The sequence below is a fragment of the Ixodes scapularis genome, unplaced genomic scaffold (assembly GCF_016920785.2).
Source record: "Ixodes scapularis isolate PalLabHiFi unplaced genomic scaffold, ASM1692078v2 ptg000658l_1__unscaffolded, whole genome shotgun sequence".
Taxonomy (NCBI): Eukaryota; Metazoa; Arthropoda; class Arachnida; order Ixodida; family Ixodidae; genus Ixodes; species Ixodes scapularis.
The window spans coordinates 368,970-396,685 of NW_024610018.1; the positions used below are offsets into that span (position 1 = coordinate 368,970).

The 27,716-nt window shown below is 45.4% G+C and overlaps 3 protein-coding genes across 3 annotated transcripts; 2 read left to right on the top strand and 1 right to left on the bottom strand.

Annotated features, from left to right (window-relative positions):
- Positions 1-117: 117 nt before the first annotated feature.
- LOC120848547 (vacuolar protein sorting-associated protein 26B-like) lies at positions 118-15,840 on the top strand. Its single transcript, XM_040220538.3, has 6 exons — positions 118-372; positions 2,485-2,704; positions 7,461-7,617; positions 11,991-12,155; positions 12,934-13,109; positions 15,773-15,840. Exons 1-6 carry the CDS (start codon positions 370-372, stop codon positions 15,838-15,840), a joined length of 789 nt encoding a protein of 262 aa, XP_040076472.3. The 5' UTR covers positions 118-369.
- Positions 15,841-16,772: 932 nt separating this feature from the next.
- Positions 16,773-21,911, bottom strand: LOC115315900. The gene is made up of 10 exons (XM_040220539.3): positions 21,691-21,911; positions 20,762-20,895; positions 20,578-20,715; positions 20,295-20,496; positions 19,025-19,087; positions 18,558-18,599; positions 18,096-18,308; positions 17,950-18,005; positions 17,664-17,886; positions 16,773-17,594 (listed from the first exon to the last, which is right to left on the bottom strand). The coding sequence occupies exons 1-10, from the start codon at positions 21,881-21,883 to the stop codon at positions 17,470-17,472; spliced, it is 1,389 nt and encodes a 462-aa protein (XP_040076473.3). The 5' UTR covers positions 21,884-21,911; the 3' UTR covers positions 16,773-17,469.
- Positions 21,912-22,224: 313 nt separating this feature from the next.
- On the top strand, positions 22,225-26,733 carry LOC120848550. Its single transcript, XM_040220542.3, has 3 exons — positions 22,225-23,584; positions 23,988-24,105; positions 24,187-26,733. The coding sequence occupies exons 1-3, from the start codon at positions 22,418-22,420 to the stop codon at positions 25,434-25,436; spliced, it is 2,535 nt and encodes an 844-aa protein (XP_040076476.1). The 5' UTR covers positions 22,225-22,417; the 3' UTR covers positions 25,437-26,733.
- Positions 26,734-27,716: the final 983 nt, after the last annotated feature.

A 27,716-nucleotide genomic window follows, 5' to 3' on the forward strand; every position in this document is an offset into this window, starting at 1 on the left:
TTAAAATAAATAACTGCAATTAAATTTTAAAAAAATTAACACATTATATTACTTACACACTTTGAGACATATTTTTAGTAAGAAAAGTACAAAAAAAGTGGTCAGAACAACTGGAACAACCAAAACACAAACCAAACCAAACATAAGAGATCAAGCGAAATTGCGAGGTTAGCTAGCGAGGCAGAGTCGTTTATGCCGTCGCGTTCGCTCAGCCCAACGCTAGATTTGCACGAATTACGTCGATTAGGGAAGAATAAGGCGATAACGAGCGATATTTCTGTCTACCATCTTGAGAGAGCGGATCGTTGAGAGAGGGTGCGTGCGGCGTCCAGCAGGCACTCGAAGCAGGCGGCCTGAGAGCGGATCAAAATGGTACGTAGACCACTTTGCTTTCGAAGCGCATTATTGCCCGAAACCACAAACGGTTCTTTAAATCCCGCGTTAAACTAATGTGTTTGACCCGCGCTCAACGTATTTCGTGAGACAGTCAGTCCGGAATCGCCAGCGTGACCGGCGATTACGCCCACTACCCGACTGTGGCATGCTCTTTGAGCTACATCACTCACCGCAAAAAATGCGCAGTCTAAACCTAGCGCCCGTTGATAATACCGAACTTCTTTCTTTATTGTTTATATCTTGGCCTGCTATCACCATCTCCGACTTCAACAGGCGTGATGGTTCGCGCCTTGCGCGTCCCTGAGCGCAGTCGACTCGAATTCTTTGCGATAGCTATCGGTAAACACGACCTCGTCACAACGTAGCCGAGTGGTGGTGAGCGGTGAAGTCAGCTCATGGATCTTCCCTCGGATTAGCCGTGAGAGGATCCGCGAGGTTATCCGAGATGGATGCTCGAGTGAAAGCGTCGGTGTTGTCAACGTGATACGTCGTGATGCTAGGCGTAGCCAGCAAGGAGACCCGTGGAGATGAGTGACGCCGCAGAAATTTGCATGTACTGAAGACAGACTTGGCAGTTACATGACTCATAAGAGAAAAATAAATATTCCGGAAAGCTTTATTTGAAAGAGAAAAGCAATAGAACTACTATTAGGGTCACTCAAACCCACTGAACCCTACAATCTTTGTATATTATACTGTACAGCCCGTGGCAGGATAAGAAACACATTAGCCATATGAAACAGCAAAGCGTTTCTGAAGGCGTTTTTCCATTCTGGTGTCACCACCACCGTGCAATTGATGAACAGATGGGCTCCATCTGTTCACCAATTGCACGATGGTGTAGCCATCTCATAGCCGTCGTCGTAAATACATTTAACGGGGTGACATGCCGCTAAATTTAGCAAGATGTCAAAATGGGTCATACGATCACCTAGCTAATGCCTTTACGGTGTCGCACGACTTACGATGCAAAGTCGTGATGTCCCTCGACGTCTAGGTGCCAATAACGTTGTTCTATCTATAGTAACGTTAGGTGTCGAGTCCGTCGTGGTGCCACGTGACGTGAAGTCCGTCCGTGGCACTAAGGTTTGGCAGCGTCACATCACAGTGACGTCGTGCCATCGCATTGCCCAGATTTGAGCATCTGTCACTAGTGCGCATTTTGCCTTTGGTACGTTAGGGTAATAAAGCAAGCGAGCACCTTAATTTCTAAAAATCTACTAATTGCAGTTGCCTGTGACTCTACCTTGTTTACACTTTGACAATGACATTGCTCTAAACATGTAGCATTAGTGATTAGTACTTTGATTATGATTCTAACTAGAGCTTGGTATTTCGGTAAATACTAATAAACCCCTAAAATTAAGCCTTGACCAGGTTTCATCATAGGGAAAAGCCGAAAAACTCACAGTTGTTAAAACCATCATGAAATTAAAAGATCAAATAAAAAACCCAATTGTTTTTGGAAGAAAGTTTTTCTTTAGCTTTATTTTGTGTTTACCTGGACACAGCACCTTTTGAACTAAGTGCAAAACTGCAAGCTTTCGTGGTGTTTTCCAAGTTTCGAGTCATCCGCTTGTTTCCTGGAGCTTAAAAAAATACCTCCCCCCATCTCTTTCCTGTTTTTCTAAATAAAAACCCGCAAAAATGCAGATTTCTTTTTGTCTGACCCTAAAAATTGGCATTGCAAAACCCTTGGCTCTGTGGCACAAAAAAGAACCCAGGAAAACACCCTCGTGTTTTCAAGAAAGATGAGCCCCGAAAACCCGGAACCCTAATTATAACTGAAGTGATCATGCACGAGAGCGCCAACTGCCTCGTTTTAATGTGTCTAATTGCAGCTGCCAGGCACACCACTTTGTTCACAAATAAAAAAAAAAAAGGGAGATGACCGACCGAGCCCTAATTAGAGACCCAACGTTTGTCTAGTTTACAATGCCATTGCTTGAAACGCGTTGTGTTCACAATTACTTCGCTATTGATTGTAACCGAAGTGGTCACCTAACCGAAGTGGTCGCTATTGATTGTAACCGAAGTGGTGGGACGAGGTCCTCCCCCCGCTGACATCACGGCGCTCCTTGGCCACAGGCGTTCTTTGGACTCGGCCAGAGCGCCGACATCGACATCATCCTGAGTGGGACAGAGAACCGCAAGATGGCGGAGATGAAGACGGAGGACGGCAAGAAGGAGAAGCATCTGCTGTTCTATGACGGTGAATCAGTCTCAGGGAAGGTGAACGTGACCCTCAAGAAGCCCGGCTCCAAGCTGGAGCACCAGGGAATCAAGATTGAGTTCATCGGACAGATAGGTGCGTGCCGCTATGCACTTGCGTGGCTGTGCAAAATGAATTTTCCTATCATGCTGAATTCTGAGACACGATTGACCTCCCACTCCGTGAAATTGTTGAAATTGCTGCTGCGTATATTTCTTTGCGCTCGGTCCGAGGTGAGCAGATGAAAAAATATTCCGTGTATGTTTGGTTCGCAGAGAAGGGAACAAGCACTTCTTTAGACCAACACGCACTTCACAAACAAGTCTGGGTACGGCCACACCAGGTTGTGTTTTGGTGTATACCATGCAGCCAGGGGGTGGGTTTCAGTAATTAACCTTCTGCCTCCCTCCAAAACATAGTTGATACTAGTGATGGACCAAATCTGCCGAATTTCAGATTCGGCAAAGTTCGGCGAAAATTCGGCAAATGTCGGCACACACGCGAGAACGCGAAGGGGCCATGGATTGCAAATAAATGCCGTGCGGTCGTGTAGATAGTTACCATTGTACAGTGTAGAACAACCAGTGGTTACGGCGAGGTGTGGGAGTAGACAACACGGTAACTGCGTTTGTCAGCCTTTGAGAGTGTGGTTCTCTTCAATAGTTTCTGCCTCAAGGACAGAAGATCGGCCAGTAATTTACGCAGTCCTCTGCGCAAGGGGACAGATGATGCGGTACATTCTGGATGATGCAATTTTTATTTGACGTTTTTTAGTGATGCAACGAGGTAGTTAAAGCATTGACTCACAATTACATTAAAGCACTCCTTGCAATTATAACAATCCTGTTTTCGGCTCACAAGAAGTTTGTGCCAAAACAAAATAATACTGCTTTTTAATTAGTATTATTTTGCGGTTTTCATGTATCAACATAAAACTAAACACAGAACTATTGTGCTTGACGTTGCATATCCGACATTCCTAACTTCCCATCTTCCTAAACGTCCGTGTGTGTCCTAACACCAGAAACCGGCATTTTAAAGGTTAAAAATGAGACGTTGTGAATATGGACGCACACTTCCATGCAAAGCTGACATCAAGTGACTCAAATCGAAAAGCATCCATATTGACAATAGTATTGTTATCATTTCTGGTGAAGGCTCAGTAACTGGCATTCACTTTTGCGCTGGAAAGGTGACTCCCAGAGAAAGTAAAAACGTAGTGTTATTGCCTTTGTATTTACACCACACGCACAGTCGCAGGCATGCGCTGATAAGGCCTTTAAACCAAAACACTCGTAGTGCGATTCGTGACTGCCACTGATCGTGACTGCGCACTGCGCTTGCTGCTACCCGACGTTGCTACTACCCAACCTCGTTGTCACGCCACTTCTGCAAGAAGTCACTAAAATTACCAGTAAATACGCAAAAACAAACCGATAGAATTATCTTGTAGAATATCACATTATTTAGTAATAACTGTGCCAATATGCATTGCATGTTGCATATAAGTTAAGAAAAATACAACATAAAAGCTTTTTTCGCCAGAAAAAACTAAATATCAGCATCAGTCTAGCAACAATGTATTCTTGCCGAATCTTTTCCGAATCTTTAGAAAAGTTCGGCAAAAGTTCGGCTTTGCCGAATCCGAAGATTCGGCGCCAAACTTTCGATTCGGCAACAGTTTGGCCCATCACTAGTTGATACGCTAGCGCACATTAGCATGGCTGCTTTTACGTTCAAAAACCTATGCTGTTCTTAAAGTTTACACAAATTACAAACAGCGTTTGAGAAAGTAGCACCATTTTCCCTCGAATTCAAACAAATTCCTTACGATTGCATAAAACAAAAAATGAAGGAGCAGTGTTCTTGTGTTGTCAATTGTTGTGCACAATTTTTCCTCTTTCTTTGCCGTTCATTAGTGTTATTGTTGCCATTTAATAAGACAATGTTTTGAGTGATACTGGATGCCATGGTCCCCATACAAGCACTCGCTTGTTTTTGTGGGCCATTTAAACCAAATGTCCCCAAACTTTTTGGCTGAGGGGCTGGATTAGAGATATGTCGTAGTCTCGAGGGCCGGGTAAAAAAAAAAAAGTAATCATAAATGAAGAAAAACTAAATGAATACACATAAATAGGCATTTAAACACAGAAGTGAATGTTAGTGTGAGTATTAAAAAACCCTAAGTGGACTATTACATATGCTTGAATTTGAGATTTAATATTTATTGAATTATAACAGTAGGCAACACGCAAAGGCCATGAGAACTCGCCAACTACAGAAAAGCCATAAAAAAAAAGATGGCGAATAATTAGGCTAGAAGGCGCAAGCTGCTGCCTGTTACAAAGGGTATAGCCATTACTATCCATCCATCCTCGGCAGTCATTATTCGAAGCGCATGGAAAATTTGGCACATTCGTGCAGTGCAAAAGTATAATTAGAATGACAAAACTAATGCTGATATGCGATAGTTGCCACAGAGTACAGAGACTGCAATGTACACGGGAATGCAATGGAATGTAAACATAGTTAAACTGACATGAAGGGACTAAGAACGGTAGTGCTGGTGATGACAATGTTCAATTAATACGGCGAAAGGTTGTTAGGATGTAGTTTCATCTTTCTGGTACGCAGGGTGTCTAGCTACCAGAAAAACCGGGTATTGTCAGAGAAATTTTAATGGCCGGGAAAAATCATAGAATTGTCAGGGATATTGTCAAAAAACGATCCCAGTCGGGGAAAATGAGCCGGAAACGCCATCAAGTGCCCTAAGCAAAAACTTGAGGACTTGGGGGCAGAAAAACGGGCAATAAATTTATTAAGAGTGGAGCACGAGCTCTGCTCACGTGATGTAGAGTGTGCTGCCCGAACCGATGCAAAGGGAGTAGCCGACAAATCTAGTCCAAGCCTTGTATTGTATTGGATTGGATAGAGGGTGTGACAATAGGCTAGATTCAGTCAGAGCTACTAGATTTAGTAACAAATGGGAAAGCCACAGACCCCAATCCAAGCCTTAGAGGGGCCCTGCAAGGACTTTTTCACTGGTTTTTAATTTGCGTTGAACCTGAGCGCACTGAACTTAGTAACTTAATAAAACTTTTCTTGAATTTTGCTTTATTTTAAAAGTTATAGGCAAATCAAAATTAAAAGAAACAAGCAAAGAATAACCTCCTTCATGACGTCCTTGGTTGCTTGAGTGGCCGTGAACTAGGGGAGGGGTAGTGAGCTCAGCGAGCGGTCACTGCTGCCACACTCTGTGTCGACGGCTCGAGAGGGCGCCACTAAAGCATGTTCTGGCTAGACTGTATAAAGCAGGCAACCAGGGCGGCTCACATTGCATTTGCTGCGCGATTAAAGACTAATTCGGCATGACACTTCATTGGCCACAAACGACAGCAAACACGGAATAAAGATCAGTTCAGAACGGGAGCCACTTCGTGCTGCCATACCGCCAAAAGGCCAGACCGCACGCCAAAGCTTGCTTGCCGAAAGCCTTCGGAACGCTCGGAACTGGTCGGATGCTCGAACCGGTATACGACCGCAGCGCTGCCATGCACCTTTGGGACCTTTCTACACTCGCCGCTTGTCGGTGCTTGATCCCACTACCCCTTTCTAGTATGCGCCGCCTTTTCCACCGTTTGGTGGCAGGTATGTCAACGGGTCATTTCTTGTTTCTGTACTTTATAAACCGCATTTGTTTCTTTTCTGATCTAAAATAATGAACAAAAACTACTTTTATAAATAATTGAAATGGTTTGCACCACTTATATTTTGTATTTTGACTAAAAAGAAACTTTTAGCGGCTCTGACTGGTAGTAAGCCCAGGACCTAAGACGTTACATATTGTGCACTTTCGGCACAGCGGGTCGCCCCCGTAGGTGGAACGTCGTCCGGTTAAAATATGACGCACTGGTATTTAGTTACTCTCTCCGTGCCCGCTGGCTTGCCCGAACCCCAAAAGACGTGGAAACCGCAAAAAAGATAGTCGCTTAAATATGATTGCAGGGTCCCTTAAGCCGAAAGTATCCGAAAGTGCATCTGGCGGCCATGCTGCCATTCAGTTATTGACGTGCATGGTTGAGCGTCGTGTTTTTATCGTGTTTCCGGAAGCAGCCTCTTCACTGACGATGTTGGCGGCAAGAAAGCGCTCCTTTAGTCCGGACTGGACGAATCCGAATATTTCGGAACATGCAAGTTGGATTAAGCCTGTACAAAATGATGCTCACAGTGCTGAATGACCAATGCCTTGTGTTGTAATGGTTTTATATATTTAAGTGCCTCTACCATGGTCAGGGAATTTGACCTGAAATTTTCAGGGAATTTCGAAATAACAATTTGCTTGACACCCTGGGTATGTTAATTTGCGCATTTGGTGCGCGTCTCGGCTCTGTTCCTTTACGCGCACTTCTTTCTGCACCACTAGCAGCGGTCTGCTGTTAGTGGTGCAGCGGACACGCCAGCAGCAGTCGGGGCTAGCGGTATGCAAGCTGGACTTCATCGGAAAGACTGCAGACAGCCGTTGCGGGCAGGTCGGAAGACGTCGGGGGCCGGAGGCCCCTGATCTAAACCATTATGTGCATATAATTGTGTGATAAACTGATATTCTTATTATTAATTTCATTTATCCATACTCTCAGCCCTTGAGGGTGATTACAGGGGTGGAAATCACTATACATATGAATTGCAAAATAATAAAATAAAATGTAGACGTTAACACTAAACAGCTGCCCTATGGACCATAAATGAACAAAGCGCATGTCGAGAGAAAATTGTTATTATAATTCTTATCCTCGAAGAAAAAAAATTCCTGCCGGGTCCTTGAGTCTCGACGACGGCGGTTGTTCCCTTGCAGAGCTGTACTATGACCGGGGCAACCACCACGAGTTTGCGTCGCTCGTCAAGGAACTGGCGCGTCCCGGAGAGCTGACCCAGAACGCCAGCTACAGCTTCGAGTTTGTCAATGTGGAGAAGCCCTACGAGTCCTACACAGGCTCCAATGTCAGGCTGAGGTAGGTTCACTCGACTGTGGTCGCTGAAAGCTTAAGGCTCTGTTATACTCCCGACGTAACGCACGCGCAGGCGAACGCTGGCCGAAGTCGGCTACGTCACGTCAGTCACGCCGCGCGCGTCAAAAATTCGCCCTCTTTATACTCCGGCGGCCCTGGCGACTCCTGCGGCGCGCGTCGGTGAGCCGCCGGCGCGGCGCATGCGCAGAGTCTGACTGCAAGGGCACGTTTCCTGCGAGAGGGCGCCACTTCCGGTTCCTTTTCGTTTCATATAGCCCAAATAGCAGACGAAAATTCTTGGGCTTCTTGAGCGCCAAGCTCGAGCGATGGCGTCGACGTACCTTGCCCGACGAAAACTCGCGCACTGTTGGTGTACCGCCTGCGCCGCAAGCGTAGGCGGTCAATGTACATACGGTACATCTCTGACAAGCGCACGGTCTGCGGTACTCAAGCTTCCTCGAGTCGTAGACACACGGATGAGGACGAATTCCCTCGATCAGCTTCTTGACGACCGAGTCCGACTCTTCAAACATGATGCACCACGGAGTGGTGCAGCTGGTGCTCCCGTCGTCTGCTTCCCGGGCGAGGGCTGCCGGAGCCAGTGCGTGATGCATCCTGGTCCGGCGCGGCCGGCGTGGCCGGCGCGAAATACGGCATGCTCCATTTTGGCGTCGAGGCGGTCAGACGGCGTCGAACGCCGCCGGTCGCGTCGGTTACGACACGACGCCGGAGTATAGAGCGTCGGGTCTTCGCCGACGTGACGTCGCTGTGGCGCGCTCGCACGTGCGCGCGCGTTACGTTGGAGTATAACAGAGCCTTTGGGGGAGATTCACCCACTCGTCACTGAACGGGCAAATTTCGCTACTCAAACCTGAGTTTCAGGAATGCATGAAGGTTGATTCTTTCGGAGGGTCATTACAGAGACGTAATGAAGGTTGTACGGCCCTCAAATTTTCTCCTGAAAGCGCCGTTGGTTTTAATAAAATCCAGAAATATGACTGCTTTAACTGTTCGGAGTGCATTTTCAGGCAATTTAAAATTATATTACTTCGAAGTAAAAAAAAACAAAAAAACAAAATTAAAACGTATGGTAGTACGTGCTAAAGGCTTCTTCAACCTTAGTTTTAATACCATGGTGAGAAGACTGTATATTGTAGTATTTTCATATTTCTGTAAATAAATTTGACAGGACAGATTTATTTTTAATAAGTGCAACGAGATGGCGGCACCAGCATTAAGTGCCCCGAGCAAGAACATTAGTTGTTGTTTTCTTTTCTCGAGCTCGCACGGATGGCAGCTTGCGGCGCGTGTTTGCCGCCAAGCTCGGTTTTCGCCCGTCGGCGAGATTTCCCGGCGTTCAGACAATAATCCGCGCCGCACACACAATAAATGTGACCAATGAGAGGCAACCGGTGTTTGACGTAAAATGCCGTGGCAATGTGCAAATTGCAATGTCCCGCTGCAGCGAGCGGCACTTTTACTTTCAAATAGACCGTGTGGTCTATGCCATGAGCTGTGCCATCAATCCATCAATAAGAACATGCCACGTGACCGCGTGCTCCGCGTGCCCGCAGACCAAAGCAAAAAGGCATATGCTCTCTTTAAGGTCCCTCAATGTGCTTATGATTGTCTTGCCAGAAGCGTCGAATGAGCCAATGCACAATGTCCATGCCTCGTGAGGCCTTAGAAGCAAATGGTGGTGCAGCGCTCGCTCGTGGCACGTGTCTCGAACGTTCGTGCAACAGTGGCTGTTGGTACTTGCAGGGGTGGTCTAGTCGCGCCATTGGCACCATTTTGATCAATTCCTGCTTGCCTGCGCCTCGCTGCACCCATAGGGAAAAAGTTGCGCCATACTGCGCCGAAGCAAACCAATCTGCGAGCGAATTGTTATTTGAAAAAGTTTTCGTTTTTGTCTGGCAACTTTGGGAATCCAGTGAGGTTTGAACATGTGGTGTTGAGGTGCTCAGGGCTAGCTGCCGCCGTCCCGGAGGGGGCGACAGATTTAGCCGGAGTGCTGGGGTGTGCATACGAGAATGGAAAAATGGATGATGAGTGAATTTTAATAACAAAGAGGAGATTAGAAGACTGGTGGAAATTATCTAGGAAGAATTGAATGATGTGCAAGTAACTGACACAGCTGGGGACAGGAGGGACAGAGGAAAATTGGGACTCCCTCCTGGGTTTTTCCAGCCCAAAGCCTCCATCCAGTCTTCCAGCAGGCCCGGTGCCAGGTAATGCCGACTAGGTTTGACCAGAGGAAAATTGGCAACTCTTTCGCCGGGGAAAGGATGCGGGGGGTAAAGTTTTGAGTTCGTTCTGCCCTATTCTCCAAAGGTCATCTTGGTGGCATCCCACACCGTTTGGTGATAGTTACGAAATTGCAGACGGTAAGCAAATTGGTGAAGGAAAGAAATCATGCTTCTGTTTCTTAATTTCTTTGGTAGGTGGCGCAAGCTGCCCGATATTTGTTGACACCAAACTCCATGCGACGAACGAGTGACGTCGAATGCCGCCGAGGTCGGTACACGCGAAAGAGGCGTCGGTTGCGTTGGCGGCTCCACAAGTCGCGACACTACGTGCTGGCAACCAGCTTGCACGACCAACGCACAACACAATCTGCAGATGTGGTTTTCCCCAAATAGGTTCAAACAGTTAGAATGTGGTTCTAGCTTCGTAGTCGGTCGGTAATCGGAGCCAGTTCCACATCACTGGCTCGTGTCCTACGAGCATCTAGCTCCAGCTTGCCCAGATTGACGGCGAACAGCCCGTGGCTCGAGCCGACCCAGAGTGCCCAAGCTGCATACACAGCTGGGAGTGAGTCGTTTGTTCCAGAAAAACAGATAGTGCCATTAAGGAGGAAAAGGCTACAAATAAATTGCGGGTGAATCCCTTTTAAGAAAGGTGAGTCCCATGCATTTCACGGTTGCTCCGTAGCCAATGAGATTCCAATGTTGGTCGATAGGAACGCCCGAGATTGAGTCCGAAGCACCGAGGTGTGAATTGATAACAATATTTATAGCAAATCGCTAGGCAATTCTGTTGCATACGCGAAACATTCAAGCATCACAAACATTTAGCAATGCTCCAAGTTTCCAGACGCCTACGTTCACGGCACTCTTCATCAGATAGTTTAACGCATACTATGTGTACACTCGATAGTTGTTCCTAGAATGAAGCGATACTGCCACTAATCGGGCTGATAAATCCGGCGATCTTCCTGAGCCTTCCATACTCTCAAGCTCCTCTCCCTCTGTGACCCTCAGTGAGCACAGGAGGTCAGGATACTCCTCCTCCCCTACCTCACTCCCCCTCGCCTACCCCTCTGGTCGCGCGACCTCCCCGTTAACCAATAGGCTTCGAGCACCTCACCCTCCCTCTCCCACCCGTCAACCAATCGGTGTCAAGTTTCACAGCCACACTTTTATCCGGGCTTCACAAAATGCCGAATGCTTAGCCAAAGAACATTTCACATTAATCGGTGATGTCCTGCATTTTTTTAATCTGCGATCAAGTATAATAATGGTGTGAAGTTTATGTAGCCATACATTCCAAGTTTTAATACCTTACAGTGCTGTTTTCATTTTGGGTAACGCCCATAATGCGACAACATTAGAGGTGTCATCGCGTTACAAGTTTTTTTTTTAGGGAATTGCTGAAGCCTCTTTCTGACTTGTCGGTGACGCCAATGATTTTGAGAAATTTTCTCAGCTTTTCAAAATGGCGCAACAAAGTCAAAGAAACAGGAGGAGAGGGGAAAAAAAATTTCTTTGTTCACTCCCGTCTTTCCTACAATTGTTTCAGCATTCACGCCTGTGTCTGCAGTATGTGCGAAGAAAGTTTACAATGTTGTTTTTGTTTCACTGCAAAAGTAAACTATGCATTAAAAAGCTACGAGCGATTTTTGGAAAGATTAAATGGGAAAAAGGTGGCCGACAAAGCCCACAAATACGTAGAGATGAATGGCTTTAGTTTCTGGGAATGGGCCCCATTTTCTAATTTAAAATTTCTGAAAATTGCTTATAACTTGTTGATCAGATAACGGTAAGCTCTGAAACTTTGACACATGGCCTCGACCGCTAGTGTTACATTTTGGGGGGAGACTGAGCATTCGGTGGCAATGCATAGTTAGTTTTTTCGATAAAAACAACCCTCAAATGCTTTTCACAGTCACTTACAGACTTATAAGTGGCTTTTCAAGAGGTGTTTCAGGCACCATAGTTCCCATCCACATTGTCGATTCTGAGGAAAAAAACAAACACTTAAATCAACTTCCGCGCCTATGCTAGGGCAGTGTAAGTTATAAATTACCTGGGAGCTGTTGCGACGTCCCTGGAAGGTGCGGTGTGGTGAGCGATGCCCGGCGTGGTTCCCCGCAGGTACTTCCTGCGGGTGACCCTGGTGCGTCGGCTAACCGACCTGGTGAAGGAGATGGAGATGGTGGTGCACACGCTGTCCTCTTACCCCGAGATCAACTCCTCCATCAAAATGGAGGTGGGCATCGAGGACTGCCTCCACATCGAGTTTGAGTACAACAAGTCCAAGTGAGTGTGCCCCTCCAAGTAATCTTCTGTAGAAAACAATAGAGAAACCAACGACTCTGGCTGTCGTTTGACAGCTTATTTGTCCTTGGCCATCAGGCTGCGATGTACAGACTAGGAGAATGTTTTGCGATGCCTGTGCAAATGAATGACTGGTGTAATGTATTGTTACGAGTAAAAGGGGAAGATGGATTCAGAACTGAAAATAAACGTTTGAATGAGGCAAACTTGTGCCTACAAACGAAAGAGGAAGGTACCACGGTGACGGAAGGGTGACTGTTCCGAAACGGGTCGTCACCGCTGCTTTTATGCGCTTGGTACTTTCGGGAATGTTCTGAACCAGAACACACGATTACAGCCAAGAATGAGCAGGAACTTTTCAGAAAAGTTTCCAAAGAAGAAAAAACTGGGTCGAGCGGTGTTTGAACCCAGTTCTTCTGCGTGGCAGCCGCGTGTGCTGCCAGCTCCGCCACATGTGCGACAAGATAGAGCTCTGTTTTCAAGCTACGCTCAAAAGTCGAACCCAAATGACCGACTCTCCATAGAGTTGCAGGGTCGGTAGCAATGTTTCTGCTTCAATGTGTTAAGCTAGAATAATGCAGACAGCACCTCTCTACACGCTCGCATGCCCTCGCTTGATTCGTAATCTAAGAAACTTGGTACTCCGCATGGCGTGTGCCGAGCATTTTCGGCCACGTGCTCGCATTGCAGCAGACGCGAGTTAGACCTAGGGTTTTGTCACATTATACTGTGTTCAATGAACGGTGACGTGTGGTCCCAGGTACCACCTAAAGGATGTGATCGTGGGCAAGATCTACTTCCTGCTGGTGCGCATCAAGATCAAGCACATGGAGATTGCCATCATCAAGCGGGAAACCACGGGGTCGGGTCCCAACACCTTCAACGAGAACGAGACCATCGCCAAGTACGAGATTATGGACGGCGCGCCGGTCAGGGGTGGGTGTCTACCAAGCTCGTATCAAATACTCAAAGAATCATTTATGTAACTATTAAATAACACGGGCCCCCAAAGTGTTTTCCTGGGGAATACACATTCAATTTTAACTGTACTGCTTACATTATTAATTATTTTAGCTAATTGTAACCTATCCTTAGAATACTTAAAAAAAAATTATTATAAGACAGACCTCTGAAACCTCATCTGTCAAGCTTATCTAGCATTAGAAAATGGTCAGTAGTATCGAAAGCCTTCAATAGATCTATAAACAGTGCTAGTGCAATCTTATTGTTGACCAGTGCTTCACTAATGCAATCTGCAAAATCTTCTAATAGTGTAATAGTACTTTTTTTGTTGTTAAAACCCATATTGGGTATTACTTAATAAAAAAAATTTATTGCAGAAGCTAGTCATCGTAATTTGCACCCATTTTTTTAATTATGAGTTAAAACATCTGATTCCTGATGTTTTCCATTTTTATATAGGCTCTTGGGAATACTTCTGGTATAAGAGACGCCATTAATAATTTTTTGTGAGGTCTGCTTCGGTTTATCAAAATTATACCTGATATCTCCGATCCCATTGTTGTCAAACTCTGGTGGCTTAGTTATTGACATAGAATTAATAATTCCCAAAAGGTCATCGCTTATTATATGAGGCAGATACGCTGGATTAAAGCACTTGACTTGTAGAATAAAAGGAAAATTGTGACTAACCGATGGAATCTCATTTTTTATCTCTTTTACGGAGTTGATAAAACATTTGTTAAAAGACTGCTAAATCCAGATAAGAAGTTGACCCTCGAAAATGTTTCTGAATTGTGTCGTCCACACGAGTTTTAGTTGTCCTGCCAATTAACTGGTTTGCTAAGTTCCAGGTTTCCTCAGAATTGTTTCTTGATTGAATGAACCGATTTAAATAATGTTTCCTTTTTGCTAAGCGTATTTTTCACGAAATTCATTTCTTAGCTGGGTGTTTCCTGGATTTTGGTTAAATCTGTACCAAAGTTTGTCCTTATAGTAAACTAACTCTAACATTTCCTCATTGATCCAAATGTTCTCGGGCCTCTGTTTCATCACCTTTACTCTCCTGGTACTATTGGAATAAATGTTTGGAAAATATTCCACATGTTTATCATAAGCTGTAGTTTGATTGCACTGTAACAGAGAGTTCCAGTTGAACATAATTAAGTTATCAATTTTTTTGTTGTCCAGTATCACTTTGTGTCATTTCTGTATCTGGATTTTCAGCAACCTCTCCTAGTATTAAAGGTATAGTAAAGTAATAATCAGCTATTTTTTTATTAACAACTTCGGATAATAGTTTTAAATTACCAAATCTCATGACTATATGATCTATATATGATTTCATAATTTGATTACTATAGGTGGTATTCACTGAGCCTGCAGGTTCGATTTTGCCAGGGAGCGCCACCGTCGATCCGCCATCTTCGAGGTCTCGGTTTGACTGGCTTGGGTACGCTACGCGGTCGTCCGCTGCTAGTGTGTGCTAATTTCATATTGTTGAAGCTTCGTTGAACAGAAGAGAGAAGAAAAGTTGGTCTCGGGGGCGGGCCGTTTTCCTTGTTGCCGCCGAGTACCGTTTGTAAAGGCTGAACCGCATGTAAGCAATTTGGCGAGCGACGGGACGAGACGAGCGACAGCGACGAGACAAGCGACGACGACTACCCGCTTCGCTGTCGCTCGGTCACTCGCGCAACGTGGCAAACCGCATGAAAGCGACGGGAGCATGCGACCAAGGCGATAAGCGACTCTTTCTAGAAATCCAAAAATCGAGCGACGCGACGACCGACCGCGAGAAATCTCCGTCGCTTGTCGCCGACTCCCGTCGCTGTCGCCATCGCTCGCTAAATCGCTTACATGCGGTTCACCCTTCACTGTCACTCGTCGCGGAGCTCGGTTTTGAGATTTTTAGAAAACTTAGCGCTCATCGCCTTGGTCGTGTGCTCCCGTCGCTTTCATGCGGTTTGCCTCGTTGCGCAAGTGACCGAGCGGCAGCGAAGCGGGTCGCCGTCGCTTGTCTTCCCGCTCGCCAAATCGCTTACATGCGGTTTTTAAATCGCTTGGGCTAATGAAAAACGCCCTGCATTTTTTATAAGCTGGGCACTCTGTGAGCCGCACGGTATGTTTCTGCACAGGAACGAACACCGAAGGCACAACCCAGGTGAAAATGTTGCAAGTGGAACCACTTGAAGAGGTCCCACTTGAAGTGGTTTATCGAACAGGCACCACTTGGCAGGTGGAACCACTTCAAATGGGACCGCTTCAAGTGGGACCACTTCAAGGGGGACCGCTTCAAGTGGTCCCACATCAAGTGGGACCACTTCAAGTGGTCCCACTTGATGTGGGACCACTTGAAGTGGTCTCATTTGTTGTGGGACTACTTTAAGCGGTCCCACTTCAAATGAGACCAGCTGTGTTTTCCGTAAAAGACTTCATAATCATGGTCAAATATGTAAATCCATATTTTATTTCACACCTTTGATTAGCAAATACAAAAGGAAATGTGTCCTGAGAGTCTAAATGAGCCTTGAAGTATTAACATTATATCAGTTTACTTTTTTTTTTTTTTTCATATTACATTAAGCACACGGGTCAAGAAGTCATTCTCGATTAACTTAACATGGCCCCACTTTTTCTAGTACAAAACGACGTATGCTTCATAAAGAAAATCTACATGCTTGGGAAAAAATTAAGTTACCTTATTTAAAAGCAAAATTAGATTGAAAAAAGTTTCAAACAGTCGGTATAGGCCACAGATATCACAAAATATACTTTAAATGAGAAATAATTTAATTAGAGCAATATGTACGGGGCGAGGTCCATTTTAGTTTGATTTCATCTGTAGCCACTATTCGAAGGAAAATGTCAAACTAATAGTAACCCTTTTTGCAGTTTCCCATTTGTTTGGAAGGAATGTACACATACAAAGAATACATCAAAAGAAGTATATACATCTGAAATTCCTCTTTGCTAAGACAGCATTAACAAACAAAACTTCAACAATGGTAGCGTCAAGAATCACAGAGTGAATATAATTAAACTATCTAAAGTAGGATATAAAAACAAAATCATGTCTACCTTCATTCACGAAAATGAACAAAAGACACTAACTGTCACATTATTAAAACCAAGAGCTGTTCACTAAACAATGCATGTACATGGAAACACTTCAAATAAACATATCAAATCAGGAGACATCAAACTGGTAATTGGGATAGAATAATGCTTGCAGGATAGGTACAGTCTGGGACAAAAGTTTCCACACTACGGGAGCTGTGGCCGATTTACATTGCTGCACCCTCCGATGACTCGGCACCTGGCGTTGAGACCGGTGCTTGGCTCTGTGCATTCTTCCATACTCGCAGGGATGCCAATTTCCTCGCTTGCGGCTCCCGTGCCTCGATTGTTGGTAAAATGCCGCGTGGCACTGCTGCTACATCCTTTACTGTTTATCAGTTCAGGTAAGGAAACATTAAATGTAAAAATAAAGTTTATCATAATAAGCAATAACATTCAGACGGCGTTCAGGAAGGCATGCTATCACTGGCAATGGATACTAGTTGGGTTGAGTGAAAAGAGCTGGCGAAAAAGGCACGCCACCGTAAAAGCTGGTAATATCTGCGAATCCTTCCTCCGCTGATTCACGGGCACCTCTTACCACTGCTGCTTCTGAAGCAGCATCATGTGACAGGTTGTCAACAATCGGAGCGCGGGAGTTGCAGACGAGGAAACCGGCATCCCTGCAAGCATCGCAGGATGCGCATGCGCTAAGCGCCGGTCTCGACGCCAGGTGCCGAGTCATCAGAGGGCGCAACAATGCAAATCTGCCACAGCTCCTGTGGTCCGGAAACTTTTGTTTCCAACTGTACATGCCAAAGAAAAGCGGCGTAATACACATTTTTTTCACATATGGCAGAATTAAAAAAAAAAAGGTGTTCTAGGTTTAACTGATATGTGCAGGGGTAAACCTTCAATATTCCCATTTATCTCTATCCTTGTTCATATTGCATCTTCCGTAGAGACCCCCTAACTAGGCATGGGCGAACAGTGCTCTGAACTGAAAGGTTTGCATTTTTTGTAGCTCTTACAGCACAATTGCATTCCTACTCCTAAAGGCTGGTTCACACTCTTGCAACTGAGTACGACCGAGAGAGACAAGACCGGTTTTAATCCTCTTGCAACTTCTTAGTACCAGCTCCGCAGCAGCGCGCCTGGTCCTAAGAAGTCGCAAGAGGATTAAAAACCGGTCTTGTCTCTCTCAGTCGTACTCGGTTGCAAGAGTGTGAACGAGCCTTAACTCACAAAAAGCTGTTTTAAATCCCCGCCTCTGCTCAATTCACATGTCCAAACGCCTCATGCTCTTGCGCACATCTTGGATTTTTTGCGACAGAATAGTTGACATGTTCTTGAGGGCGTGTGTCACAGATATTCCTGTTCGGGATCCCCAGTATGTCACTGTCTCTGCAAGACAGCAGAAAGCAAAGTGTATTACGCACAGATCACACATACAAAAAATATGTGCAAACTTACCAATCACCAGGGCCACTTTTTCAGGGGTCATCTCCTTCCTTGCAGTGGCACCAGACTTGTAATAGTCTTTTGGGGCTAATTTACCCCCATAGGTTCGCTCAGACAGCCCCTGACGACCCCAAATTGCTTGTGATATGTCCTTTGCTACTAGCGCTGGCTTCGTCTGTCCCAAGGCTTTCTTTGCTTGCTTGCTGCCAACCGTCAGGCCCCTTTTCAAGTGGAACTACAGAAGTAGTAGAAACATCATTTAGAAGCGACCTTGAATACATGTTAATTATGTGCTTACCCTGCCACCACCGACGTCAGTAAAAGGAGCATGACCCGCAGCCTGAGGGTCATCCACTGAGGAGAGGCCAAGATTTCATAAGTTAGCCAAAATATTGAAAAGAGCACTAAAACAACACTGGTGCCTAGTCAACTTGGCTACTTTACCTGTGGCTGATGGGGATCCCGAGGTGGCTCTTTGGAAGCTCTTGGGCTGGTCATCTGTTGGGAGGATACTTGGGGGATCCCTTGGGGGCGAATCTAGCTGCTCAGTGTTGGGCACTTCTGGGGGTCCTCTGGCCAAGCTTGCTGGAAGATTGGGAGGTGTTGCTCGTGCTCTCTGCACACTTGTCTCCGGGACGTGTTGATGTGGTATGCAGCCTGAAACATATGTGTCCCTCAAGTATTGAACTTTAAATGTAACACTGGGTAAAGTTGTGGATAGGTTATCCATTGTAAGTCATTTTCTTATCAATACTTTTGCAAGTTGAGTCAAGAATGCTCAGCATATCATAGCATACATGTACTGGACAGGCCTAAGAATTCTGTGTGAGCAACAGGCCAATTATGACATAGAAAACATGAGTGTCACATTAGACTGCTGCACTATAAATTACTGCCCAAATTTACCACTGTTTAATCTTGGAATCCATGGATCTTCTTGCTGGGAATCTATAAACAAAAACAAAAGTATGACCTACAGGCTACAATCCATCATAGTTAATACATATTACCAAATACTCTTACAACTTTACTAAAGCTACAAAATACTCAGGTCATAACATTAATTGCAGATAACTCAAAACGGCCAGCGAGATCCATATGTACACACTGGTGCCCTAATAATTAAGGCTGACAATGGGAAGCAGACTGACTTTTGAAAGATGGGGCCATTTAGATGTTACTTTCTGTACCTTCATACTAAGGAGCGTTTTTCTGTGCTGAAACCTGTAGGTGAAAATGGCAAAAATTCCCACTGGCAAGAGATTTTTTAGCTAACACCTCACATCTAGTAGTTTATAAAAAAATATATTCTATCAGTTCAGTTCTGTTTAAGTTAATAAAAACATGTCAGTATAAGCTCATGGACTCCTTACCTGGACGAACTGCCTGCACTTCTGGCAGCTGAATAGGCCTTCTTGACTCCAGTTTCTCCTCAACTGAACAAATGAAAAACACTGTCTTAGTTTGGAAACCTGTATCGTAATGCAAACCAACATGAAAACCTTAAACCTCAGGGAAAAAAATAATATTTCGATTAAGCATTATACACCAATTTCAACCAAGCAAATCATTGAAAATTGCACCTATATATTTAAAGGGCAACTCCGCTCAATTCCGCAATTCCGAAGATTTGGGGATAATGATTGATTTCGAATTAAAAAGCCCTAGTAAAACACACTACGTCGTTTGCTCCGCGAAAAATGGGATATATATTTTAAATCTGATTTTAAACACGAGCGGAAATCGAAACCGAAACTTTGGCTCCGCCCGGCAACATTGGCCTAGGGTCGCCAAGTACATGGCCATCACGTGATACGAGATGTCACGTGATCCTCGGCCCAACGACGGGCAGGATTGGGGCGGGCGTGTGGCAGGCGCGAGTGTCGTCTGCACCGCACTCTTCGCCACGTTTTGGTGCCTACGGCATTCGACGACGTCTGCACAACTGCGACATAAGTGTGCGCGCACGTGGTGTCCGTAGTGTGGACAAAACTCCGAGAGACAATCACGATCGGTGAGACGACGACGGCGGTTGTGACGCGGACGACGGCGGTAACGGCGGGACCACGGCGGGCGGCCGGACGGCTCCCAAGGAACGCACTGCGCAGGCGCGTTACGCCAATCACATGGACACTGCTGAGCGCCGAGAGGCAACGTTGCTGACGTCATGCGCTACGCTCGTCCGGAGAAGTGAAAACAAGCAAAAGGGGGCCATGTAGATGGCGTTTAGCTCAATGTTGGCTCCGCCCATGCCGTAGCCTTGACTGCGCTGTTGGTTGCGCCTGAATTCGCCCGCTCAAGTCAGCCGATTCCGGCAACTTGGCGAGTTGCAAAGTTTGCCGGACCGTTTAAGAAACACTTAGACAGAACTGCGTCGTAAGATTTCATGTGTGTACTGAAGAGGACTGCATTGTTTTTTCAAAACCAAAAATGAAGCGGAGTTGCCCTTTAAGGAGAGATTAGTTCAGAAATGTGACAGCTCATCAAATGCATAGGATGCCAACGTCAAAAAAGTAAGCCATCAAAAAGAGATTAAGTATTCTCTGTATGTATGAAACAACACAGGCATGCAGTCTCCAAAAATACACTGAATAGAACCACAGGCTTCTATGCAAACAGCTGAATGAATGAAGACATACTTACTGGCTGTCAGCTTGCTAGCGATAGTCCCATTCATAGATTCTATGATGTTGGTGAGTTGGGCCTTCTCTTTGATGGCTTCCTCACAGCGGTGGCGCCAGTACCTCGCCTCGCTTCTGGCACGCTTCAGCTCTGACGCAGAAACGACATAGTCATCACTGTCGCTGTCCGATTCAGTTGCAGGACGACGTCGTTTTGTAGAGACCTGGGCAGTAAAAAAATTTAGACCATTGTGCACACGAAGTATCAATATCTTGTGTTAAATGCATATTTATGGACCACATACCCGGACGGCACAGGCGGCTTCATTTTTTTTCCTAGAGTTTTCCAGATGCTCTTGAAGGATGCTTTGATAGGCAGAGCTCTTAGATGCCAACTGGTGCACTTTCTGCCTTTTCTTCTCCTGTAAATAGTTACGACAGTCCTGAAAGACTATGAAGTTGCACTAAGTACAAATGAGTGCAACATACCTGTTTGGATGTTTGCTTCTGAGAAGCAGATGCCTCATGCTCACTTCCTTCTCCAGTTTCAAGATCTGAAGGGTGGATTACGGCCTTGCGCACCCTTCTGGATGCCCTCTTCGCTTGCAGTTCTTCTTCGGAATCTGTGTTACAACAAAAAAAAATTACTTAAAATAGTACATCAAATATTTACACCACAGAGTTTGGCACTCATTAGGTCGCAATTTTGAGATATATGAATGTAAGAACTTTTATATCCAATGCTACCCGTAATGTCTTTTGACTAGTAATTGTTATCTCTATATACTGCGCGAGTATGAATAAGTTGTCATCTAGTCGTCTATCGGTGCTGTTGCCAGCAAAAATGATTGACACATTTTGCTTGTTCTTTCTCTCCCTGCTATTTTGGGGTAAGAGTCACACTATTACCACGCGACGAAGCGAGTGTGACGCAAAATTACGCATTTACCTAGTGTTGGACAGTGAATTCCTCGCATAACGATTGTGTGTACACTGGCAACTGAAATAAAAGGCTGTCATCAAAACCACCAAAACTTGAGCCATATAAATACTACTAAAACACTTAATCACCGTTTAACGTAGTTTTGCTCTTGCACAGTTTGCGGCGCTGGTCTTTCCACGTGCAGTGGGCTCAAACCTTCTGACGAACAGCACGCGGATTTCGAAAGGGGCTCTTAACTCGTCCAGTGAGAAAATACAGATTACGTGCGCATGCTAGTCGTTGCGAGCAGTGTACATGTGACTGACATATTTGATATTTCCCATCAGTGGCTGCCTAATCAAATTGAATGACCGCGACCACCACGCAGACACGTTTCCCTTGAAGTCGCGCGTCCGCGCGTATTTTATGAATACGATCACGCCCTCCTAATTTTATGTATTATTTATTTGTAATAATTAAGTCTCCAATTACTTACTTGCCAGAAGCAGCACTTGCGAAGGATACGATCCAGTGTTCTCGGAGTTTTCATTGTCCTCCCAGAACGTCGTGTATACTCCGTTCTTATCGAAGTCATTTTCGTTCACCGGATGAAAGTCCTTAATGCACCGCACCGGAACCACGTACCCCTTCTGATCAAATTCTTTTAAAAAACGAACCAGCGCGAACATCGTTTCGATGATGTAATAGGAATTCGCGATTAACTAATCTCCACCACAAAAATGTTCTGGAATCTGCATCCGGAATGCCGACGCTGTGGTGGCTGTGGATCGGATTGGAATCGGACCGATGATTAGGCTTGAAAAATTATGACCACATAATCTACATTTAAAGAAACGTACTATTAAAACTAGATCAAAGACAACAGAGATTTTTACTTGAAATGTTTGGCAATTATAAAGCATGTGTAAACGAAGTAAACGCAAGTTTCCCCCTTAACCAGTTACAGAGGCAATAGCCAACGAAATCCAAAACAATCCAAAGCACTGGACAACTAGCTAGACAAAGCCAACAAAGCCACATTTGGTTCACGGCGAACGTGATTTGGTTAAACTTCGGAAAATTAACGCTGTTTTTCAGTTTAGTTGGGGCTGCTGGGCAAGAGTGACTGCCTGTGGCTAACCGGGCCGATCTAGGCTTCTGTGGACTGGACCGTGATCGTTTTGTGTTGTTTCTCGACTGGAACATGCTGTGAACGTAAGACGATGAGCCTGAGCAAATTCAGAACTCGTAAGCGATATCTTGAGCCCGACGCATGGGATGAACCGTTACCAAGATCAACAGAACATGAGATAAGAAAAAGGGTGCTCGTGTCTCCAAGTGTTCCCTGTCCACGCCATAATTCGGGGTGCCCAAACCCTGCGACTGCTTCGACTACTCGTGGAGCATCGGACAGCAGCTGCGGAGATGAACCAAACAACCACTCGAGATCTGAAGGGAGTGGTCCGTCGCCCGTAGTTATAGACGATGATCCAGGAGATCACTCGGCTGCTGAAGACAGCGGTTCGGAGCCCTACGATGAAGACGAACATCACTCTTCAACCGATACCCATCCAGGCACCAGTTCTGCCAGCTCCCCGTTCTTGCTGGAGTTTGTGACCCCTCTTCGAGATGGAAGCTCCATGTCTGTAGGAGACGTCCTTGTCCTCATCATAGACATAGCGATAAAGCATGACTTGGAATGGACGGCCATAGAGGACCTCCTAAAGTTTGGAAATATTCTGTTGGGAAAGAATGTTCTTCCAGAGAGCAAATACTTGTTCAGGAAGTTTTCTGGAGCTTCACCGGAAGAGATGCAGTTCCACTTCTACTGCCCTACTTGTGATCAACTGCTGACGAAAACTGGAGGAAAGCTACCAGAGCGCAACAACATATCGAGCACGTGTTCGACATGCGGAAAGCATTACGTTGGTCGCCAGTTAATGGCAAACGGGAACTTTTTTGTTAGCTTGCCGCTGGATAAGCAATTCACCTCTCTCCTTGCGGACACTACTGTGAGAGAGCAGCTCTTGGAGTCATTGAGCCGCACAAAGGCACCAGAAAACACTGGTGTATCGGACATCACCGACGGCTCTTTCTACAAGCAACAGCGAGAGAAGCTTAACTGCAGAAAACAGGACCTGACGCTGACCATGAGTGCAGACGGGAGTCCGATGTTTAAGTCGTCAAACTACTCCATCTGGCCCGTGCACTTCACCCTGAACGAGCTGCCACCACACCTGCGCTGGCGCAACGTCATTTGTTCTCTCCTGTGGTACGGTACGAAGCACCCAAATATGACGCTGCTCCTTCAAGCGTTCGCCGACCAGATGAGGGAGCTCTCCAGGGATGGAATATCCTGGAATGCAGGTGGCCAAGATATACATTCAAAGGTATGTTTCTATATATATGCTCTTGACACAGTCTTATCTTATATTTTATTTCTTTGCATTACATTTTGAGTAGCCTTCGCCCGAAGGCTTGCGGCTATGCATTTATGCCAGGAGTTACTTTTTATTCCTTTTGTATAGCCTCTGGTTGAAAAAAAATGAAGTCCTAACTTCTTCAATACATCATCTGATATGGAACTACATCAATACATCTTTAACAGAATCGGAGGAAAAATGCAAAGAAGACCTTAGTACCTACCTCACCAGTTCAGCTACTTCTTTTTTAAATTAGTTTCTAATAGCACTTATAAAATGTATTACATTGTTATGAAGTTATTAGAAAGCAATTTCCATGGAACTATAAAATTCACCGAGCTATATTCTTTGGTGTCTCTTACTTTTCTAGGTCTACTGCATAACCAGTGTCGCAGACGCTCCAGCGAGGGCCTCTATGCAGAACTTGGTGCAGTTCAACGGGTACTATGGCTGTGCTTGGTGCTTACACCCTGGAGTTTTCGTCGAAGGTACAGTCAAATAAGTTTATTCTTTGAAGGATCATTCTCAGTTGCTAGGCAAAGCACTAATGTTCATGTTTCACTGTGCAGGCAGCGTGAAGTACCCGGTGACAGTAGCTGTTGATGACAGGACAGAGGCTTCTATGTTGTCTGATATGACAAGTGCAGCAGCGACAAGCCACGCCGTCAACGGGGTTAAGGGGCCATCGCCTCTCATCAATGTTCCGGGATTCGACATAGTTTGGAGTTTTCGGCCCGATTATATGCACTGTGTCCTCCTTGGTGTTGTGCGTCAGGTCACCGAAATCTGGTTCTCGAACGTCGGCGAGGACCATTACATAGGGGCCCCTAGGACTTTGGCTGTGGTGGACCAGCGGCTCCAAGGTCAGAGGCCGCACCTGTGCTTCAATCGTCCACCACGGTCGATTAAGCTAAGGAAGTATTGGAAGGCGTCAGAATGGGAGGCATGGCTACTTTATTACTGCCTGCCGTGCCTGAGGGATATCCTTCCAGAGGAGCTTCTCGAGCATTTTGCGCTCCTTGTTTCTGGACTTTACATCTTGCTGCAGAACCATGTCACGCTGGAAGACGTCGATACAAGCACTACCAAGATCACAAAGTTTGTCGTGCTGATGCAATATCATTATGGAGAAGCACAGATGACATCCAACGTTCACACGTTGCTGCACTTGCCAAAGAGTGTATTGCTGCACGGCCCACTCTGGTCACTATCGTGCTTCGAGTTTGAGAACAACATGGGGCACCTGCTCAAGCTGGTGTCCTCTTCGAATGGAATTCCGTTCCAAATCCTGTCCCGCATTCTGTTGAGGAACAACTATCATCAGTTGCGATCCATGGCCTCCGAAGAGGTGAGGAAGCAGTGCTCCCAAAAAATGCCTGACAGGGAAACAGAGATCAGGCTACTTGGGAAACCTCAACCAGCCTCTCAAGACGTGACAGACTTTGTACTGGAGCACCTGACAGGAGTGGACAAAATCGAGGAGTACCATCGTGTGTCTGTGGGTGGATGCACCATCCACAGTGAACAGTACAAGCCTCTATCAAAACGGGACTCCACTGGTATAAAGCTAGGAGACGTCTATGCGAAGGTGGCGAATATAGTGCGTGTTTGCAAGTTCGGTGGGAGCTTGGAGCTTTTCGTTATCTCCCATGTGTACCAGGTCGAAGCAATGGGAGAGGTCGATCACCTAAAAGTCGCACACAAGACTGCTCAGAAGAGCTTGCATCCACTGTCCCAAGCCGTTCGCCCATGCATGTACCTGCAGATCGATGACACAGAGATTTTTGCAGAATTGTGCAACCGCTATGGTTCATTTTAAACAACCTTCAGGTTGTCTCCCAAATTACCTCTTTCCGATCCCGACTTTTTCAGGTTATCCTTGACTATTTTGATAAAATGCCCTGACCATTTCTTTGGTCAAAGAAGATGTTTGACCAGCCTATTGGCATGACAAACCAATAGCCGCTAACCTTCTTGTGCTTGTGGCTCTTTCCATTTAATCAGGCAGTGGCATTTCAGGCAACGCTACTTGGCACTGCCATGCCGATACATGACAATCTGGTTTCATTGCACACCGCCACGCCACTTTCACTGGTAGTTTTCCTCCCATTAGCTAGCTCTTTGGGGGTTTCCCCGATATTTCCCTGGCTTTTCTTGATCCAATGTTCCCTGACAATCTCGGCTTTTCCAGGTTGGTAGACACCCTGACCCTGTTATGTCGGGGTAACAGGTGATTTCACATAGAGAGGTACCAGTGAACATCCCTTCTTTATTTGTTTCATGGAAAGTAAACTTCAACTGTAGTAAGCAACGTCTGCCCGCATTTTCAACCTGCGCGTGAAACTGTGTCCACCAACCTAAAAACTTGTAATTAGGGAATTTCAGATCACCTGGTAAAGTCAAAGAATTACCGGATTTCGTTGGCTAAATCAGGGAAAATGACCAGTGCAAGTGGCACGGCAGTGCAGAAAGAGACGCAGCAGTCGTGCGTCAGCATGGCCGTGCTGAATATTGCCAGACACACCAAGCAAAGAAACAGTCAGAAAATTTTATCGAAATGGTCACGAAAAACCTAAAAAGTCTGCGTTTTTTAAAGTAAGTGCGAAGAGTAACGTGATTTCAACACGATCAGGAGCAGCACAAATGTAATCAACTGCCTCCTACAGTGCTTAATGTGCCAAAATAAATAGATTGAACAGAGATATATTAGGAATAATTTGGCAGTCCTGCACACTCAGGTTCATATGCTACACAATCATGTTTTAAACAAAATATCTAGTTGTACAAAGAGCATTCTCCAACTCACAAATATTTGTATCACCAACAACTACCTCCAAATTCCAATCTTTTATGAAAGATCTTTGTAAGTTGCTATTTTTTTACTTTGTCTGCATTCTTTTTTTTTGTAGATATGGTTGGTTTATTTTGTTCTATATGAGATGCCCCCTCATTGTTACATTGTTCCTCTTGTTAACCTTAAATTGTATATATGGTAGTAATTACGCTGAAAATTGTCCTGGCAGAAGTGAAACAAAGATATACCATTCAACAAACGAGCATTGTGTTTGTTGTCATTTTCGGAATCATCTGTTTAGTTGACAAACAGAAGTTTTACTATCTCGCCAACTTGAAGTAAATATATATTCTGAACTTTGAAACCATTCATTTGTTGTCATTTTTTGAGTCATAACAAAGGTTTGCTTGACAAACTGAGAAGGTGTACTATTTTGCAAGTCTGGTAAATCGCAAAGATTTGCCAAGTTTGCCTTCGGTTAATCACTGTCGTAAAGGCAGAATTAGTAGTGGGGAGAATCCGTCAAGTGCAGTGTGCCATGTTCTCCGGTGCTGATCTGATGATAGGAGTCTTTTCGCTCCTTCCATTGGCAATACCAAACAAACCTCTTGCGTCATGCAGAAAGCCTTTCTTGCTTGTTGTTAGTAGCTATAACTCCCCAAAAAATATGAATTCCAGACTTTTCTGTGTTGCCAAATTCACTGAGGTTGGGCTTAGCATAAACTTGGAAGCAGTCAGGAAACAATTTCAGGGCTCCTTTTAAAGACTGCCAGAATGCCCACCTCCAGCATGTGCTCGTTTCCTTCACCGGACGTAGGGTGGGGAGGTGCACCTGCATGCTTGTCGTGAAGTTCAGAAATCTCGTGCAAGAGGTGGAACTTTTTGAGCAGTGTTAACCTTTCACCAACTAGAGTAGCTCGAAGTGTACAAGGGATGACCAATGTGTCTACCAAGTGGGACCACTTCAAGAACCACTTGTATCCAAGTGGTCACAACTGGACCTCAAGTGGGACCAGTGCAAGGACCACTTGCATCTAAGTGGTCACAACTGGACATCAAGTGGGACCACTTGCATCCAAGTGGCCACAACTGGGCATCAAGTGGGACCACTTCAAGGACCACTTGCATCCAAGTGGTCACAACTGGACATCAAGTGGAACCACTTTAAATCAAGTGGGACCACTTGAAATCCCACTTCATATTTTCACCTGGGAATGTACGACACAGCGGTGATGGAGCAACACGGTTACGCGGCCGTAGTACAGAAAATCCGCTAGAGCAAAAACAATAAAGAAACTAGCAAAA